General features: G+C 45.3%; 1 protein-coding gene across 1 annotated transcript; it reads right to left on the reverse strand.

Annotated features, from left to right (window-relative positions):
• Positions 1-1,183: 1,183 nt before the first annotated feature.
• On the reverse strand, positions 1,184-3,291 carry LOC115909240 (forkhead box protein D5-B-like). The gene is made up of 3 exons (XM_030958407.1): positions 3,171-3,291; positions 2,329-2,497; positions 1,184-1,977 (listed from the first exon to the last, which is right to left on the reverse strand). The coding sequence occupies exons 1-3, from the start codon at positions 3,275-3,277 to the stop codon at positions 1,495-1,497; spliced, it is 759 nt and encodes a 252-aa protein (XP_030814267.1). The 5' UTR covers positions 3,278-3,291; the 3' UTR covers positions 1,184-1,494.
• Between the last annotated feature and the right edge of the window lie 875 nt (positions 3,292-4,166).

Raw genomic sequence — 4,166 nt, forward strand, 5'->3', positions numbered from 1 at the left:
TGTACAGTATATATTAGACACAATGTAAAATAACTTAGTGAAATGTCAAAGCTTCTGCATAAAAATTCAAGTCATGCCTGAGCATACCTCTATGCTGAATCTTATCTCATATACCTTCATTTACCTCTGTTGTTGCAAAGATAATTTTATCTCTGCATTTAATTGCTTAAAACCATCAGAATTCTTGTCTTTTTTTTTCCTTTTATCTGCAGTTGGTGAAGACTGTAATAGCCAAGTGAAAGCCAGGATTTTGTGGACCCTTTGCTAACACTGTTTATGTTCTGGGAAGCAATTAATTGTGAACAAGTTGTATAAAAGCAACTTCTTAAAAGCTCATTACAGTTCATCATTGTCCATCAGGTTCTGTCCCAAAATATCCCACTGCATGTAAATGATAATGAAGTGGCTTTCTCAGAAATGGAGCTCATGAGCTAACACTGATATCTGGAAATTATAAATCTCACCAGTTTAGCTGAAATCATATCAAGCACCACTTTGGTAATTGCTTGCAAGAAGGATCAATAAAAATCTGTTTAATGGGAATATACAACTTGTCTCAGAGCAGGTAGGTGGAATTTTAGCTTTGCTTGACACTCGACAGAGCTTTTTGCAGTGCCAGGTTCCCCATCACACTTGTTAAATGAAATATGGTTAAGGACTTTTCTGCAGCATCTCAGGAAGATTTCTGATAGTACAAGGGAAAAAGTGATGGGGCTTTTTTTAAGCAAGGCATTAAGACACTCTTTGACTGTCACATTATCCATCAAAGTGCCATAGCTCAGCATCCTTGCAATTAGGTGTCTTGGAATTATTTTGAATACAACTTCACTTCAACAATGTAAACAATTCTGCCCCAAATATAAACAAAAATATACTTGAAATACTTATCAACAACTACGTTTCCTAATAAACAATGAATTAAAGCTGCAAAACAGTTTGAAATAAGATGTTAAAAGAAAAAAATCAGGGAAGACAGGGCGATTTGCTATAATTCCTTTTAAGAAACAAATTTCCACTCCCTCGCCCCCCTACATTCCCAGCCAGTGTAAGTCAACAGAATTACACTGTTTTTAGATCAGCTTAAGTTCTGACCTATATACTCCAGTGGAGTTAATCCTAATTTCCACCACTGAAAGTGGGATCAAATTCACTTTGTCTTTAATAAAGCAGTGGATGATAAGCAAGTCTCTTCACTGTCGGATTCTGCTTGAGAAAGGGAATTCTTTGTGGTGCTAAATGATGTCCAAGACAGTTTAGAAAATAAAGCTAGAATTTCATAAATTTCAGCGTGGTGAAAACAGATATTGGTAACAGCTATTTATGCTTTAATCTTAGCAAAGTTCCTTGGGTACAGACAGGGTATCAGCTGGTGAGTCTGTAACCCTTTCTGAGCACTGCTTGGGAGGAAAATGAGGAGGCAGGCGGCTGATTTTCAGTGACACGAGGCTGCTGAACACACTGAGACTCAGACTTTGTTACCACAAATTAATAACATCACATTGTCCAGAACTGGAGATTAATATGTGGGGCCTCCAGGAGGTGATATTTATTTTCTTGCATGTTATACTGAGATCTCAGGACAGGCAAAGGGTCGGGGGCTGAAAGGATGTAATCGATGCTGAATTTGATTTCAGAATCTGATTTTGCTAAGGAGGAATTGCTCAGGCTCTGCCTGCTGGTCACGCTGTTTGGAGCAAACCCACAAGGCTCCAGAAGTTTTGGGCCCGGTTCAATTCTTTCATGTTTACTTTCAGAAGAGGAAACATTGTTCAAAGCAGAGTCCACAGAAGAGATACTGGGGGATGAAGGGCTTTTCACTCTGCTCGGTCTCTGCTCCTTGTGCTCCCTTTTCACGTTCCTCCTCCTCCGTCTTCTCCTGTAATTCCCATTTTCAAAGAGATCCAGCATGGATTCGCATCCTGCTGCAAAGCTCCAATAGTTTCCTTTCCCCTTCTCATTCCCTTCTGTTCTGGGAACCTGTATTTATTTAAAGGCAGTTCAGTGTTTGTATGTGTTACAGATGCTGCTGTTTAGCATCTGCATTCATTTACATTTAAGAATGGTGTAAACACATATGACAAGACTTTTAAGCCTATTCTCTGTCATTATATGAGTAAGATGTAAGCCCCATCCTCTTCAATTTGTTATCTATTAGCATACATCAGACAAGGATATAGTCCTTATCTCTCTAATTGACAACTCAGAGAGATTTTAAGCGATTTGCAGCTCAGCTGTTTGTTTCCCTTCTTTCCTAGTGATGAGATTATTGCTGCCTATATTTTTTAGCCATGCACAGTGTGTATGTAAACACACAGTAACTGATCTTACCTTCACAAAACAACTGTTAAGCGATAAGTTATGTCGGATGGAGTTCTGCCAGGCTCTTTGATTTGATCTGTAGTAAGGAAATTTCTTCATTATAAAGTCATAAATGCCAGAGAGGGTGACTTTATTTGAAGGGCTTTGCTGGATGGCCATTGCAATTAAGGCAATGTAGCTGGAAAAAGGAAAACTTGCTGTTACACCATCGCCCTACTCACAGACTCAGTTTTTAGGACCACATGGGTACATGTGTGCCTCTATCCTGCTTCCAAAATTCCCCTGATAGATCTGTGCCCTGAATCAAGGTGTCCCAGGGAGAAATCCTGTGTGTGGTCACTGCCTGTCCTCCACGAGCCCCAGGTGACACAGCAGGGTCGCTGTCAGGCACTCAGTGCAGAGGACAGGATCACACAGCTCTCCAACTCCCTCCGAAAAGTTTCCCTGAGCAGGAAGGCTGCAGTGAGGCAGAGCAGGCTCAGAGTCACTGTCACAGGAGACTCTGCTCATGGAAAGGATCTTGGATGTCCCTGTGAACACCTACACTGCTCCTCTCCCCACCACACTGGTGCTTTCTGCATCCAATTCACCCCTTGGCACACTGAAACATTTAATTCCCTTCTCCCAGGGGTCCTGGAGGTTGGAGACAGATCTGGAAGCTTAAGGACATGCCAGAGTTGCTGTGACCCCTCATGGAAGGAAACAAATCATGAACACTTCACACACAGAAAGGGGGGAAACCTGCCGACTGCGGTGCCTGCAGCAGGGCCAGACCCATCACACACACCTGGCCCCTGTGACCCCACCAGCCCCTCACACAGACAGGGGGACTTGGAAAAACTTCATCTTACCTGTACGCTGGTCTGGTGAATTTTTTCTCTTCGTCAGAACTACAGGTAGGATAATCATCCCCATCATAATTGAAGCAGTTATAGGGGTACTGCGTGTTGTCAAACATCGTCCTGCTCCTTGCTCAGCTCCTGTGGAGTGAGAGAGATGGAGTGATGTTTCTCAGAGCTTGGACTCCCTCCTCCCTTCTTCCCTCCCCTCTGTCTGTCTCATTCCCTCTCTCCCCCCTCCTCACACTCCCTCTCCTCCGTGCACACACACACACTCTCCGTGATGGGGTGGGGATTGTTTTTGCAATTCTCACATCCCAGCCAGCCCGTCTGTCCGGATATTATTTTTTGGGGGGGTGTTGTTATTGCTGTCCTTGCTGTTTCCCCCAGCAGGGTGGCAGGGCAGCCTGCTGGTGGCTGCTGGGGCTGGGAATTGGGGTGAGCACCCGGACCAGGGGCTGTGCAGGCTGCTGGGGCTGGGAATTGGGGTGAGCATCCGGACCAGGGGCTGTGCAGGCTGCTGGGGCTGGGAATTGGGGTGAGCATCCGGACCAGGGGCTGTGCAGGCTGCTGGGGCTGGGAATTGGGGTGAGCATCCGGACCAGGAGCTGTGCAGGCTGCTGGGGTGGATGGGGTGAGATCCGGACCAGGAGCTGTGCAGGCTGTGGGGGAGGGTGAGACCCGCAGGGCTGTTAGCCGCGCTCCTCTCGCTGGGTGGTCCCGGCTGGAGAGGGGCCAGCGCTCCCCCAACGCATCCCCAACGTGACAAAGGCAAACAGCATGATGTTAATAAATCATGCTTCAAGGTCCCTGCTTGGAAATTAAACTTTGAGAACGGAGCGCAGCTCCCCGCAGCCCCCGTGCGCTCCCCCTCTGGGTTTTTCTCTCCTCTTTCTTAATTATTTATTTTCAGAAAACCGACGTACAATAAACAGACGTTCCAGGCAGTAATGCACGCTTGTCCTGATCTGCAATCTATAATGCACTATAATAGACATAAATTATATT

The sequence above is a fragment of the Camarhynchus parvulus genome, chromosome 14, assembly GCF_901933205.1.
Source record: "Camarhynchus parvulus chromosome 14, STF_HiC, whole genome shotgun sequence".
In the NCBI taxonomy this organism is placed as follows: domain Eukaryota; kingdom Metazoa; phylum Chordata; class Aves; order Passeriformes; family Thraupidae; genus Camarhynchus; species Camarhynchus parvulus.

What these genes read in the sequence shown, in the direction of transcription:
- LOC115909240 (XM_030958407.1), bottom strand. Translation starts at nt 3,277, where the DNA reads ATGTTTGACAACACGCAGTACCCCTATAACTGCTTCAATTATGATGGG. An exon ending in TTCACCAGACCAGCGTACAG is followed by an intron (nt 2,498 to 3,170) that starts GTAAGATGAAGT and finishes TCCTTTTTCCAG; the next exon opens with CTACATTGCCTTAATTGCAA. An exon ending in TTAACAGTTGTTTTGTGAAG is followed by an intron (nt 1,978 to 2,328) that starts GTAAGATCAGTT and finishes AAATAAATACAG; the next exon opens with GTTCCCAGAACAGAAGGGAA.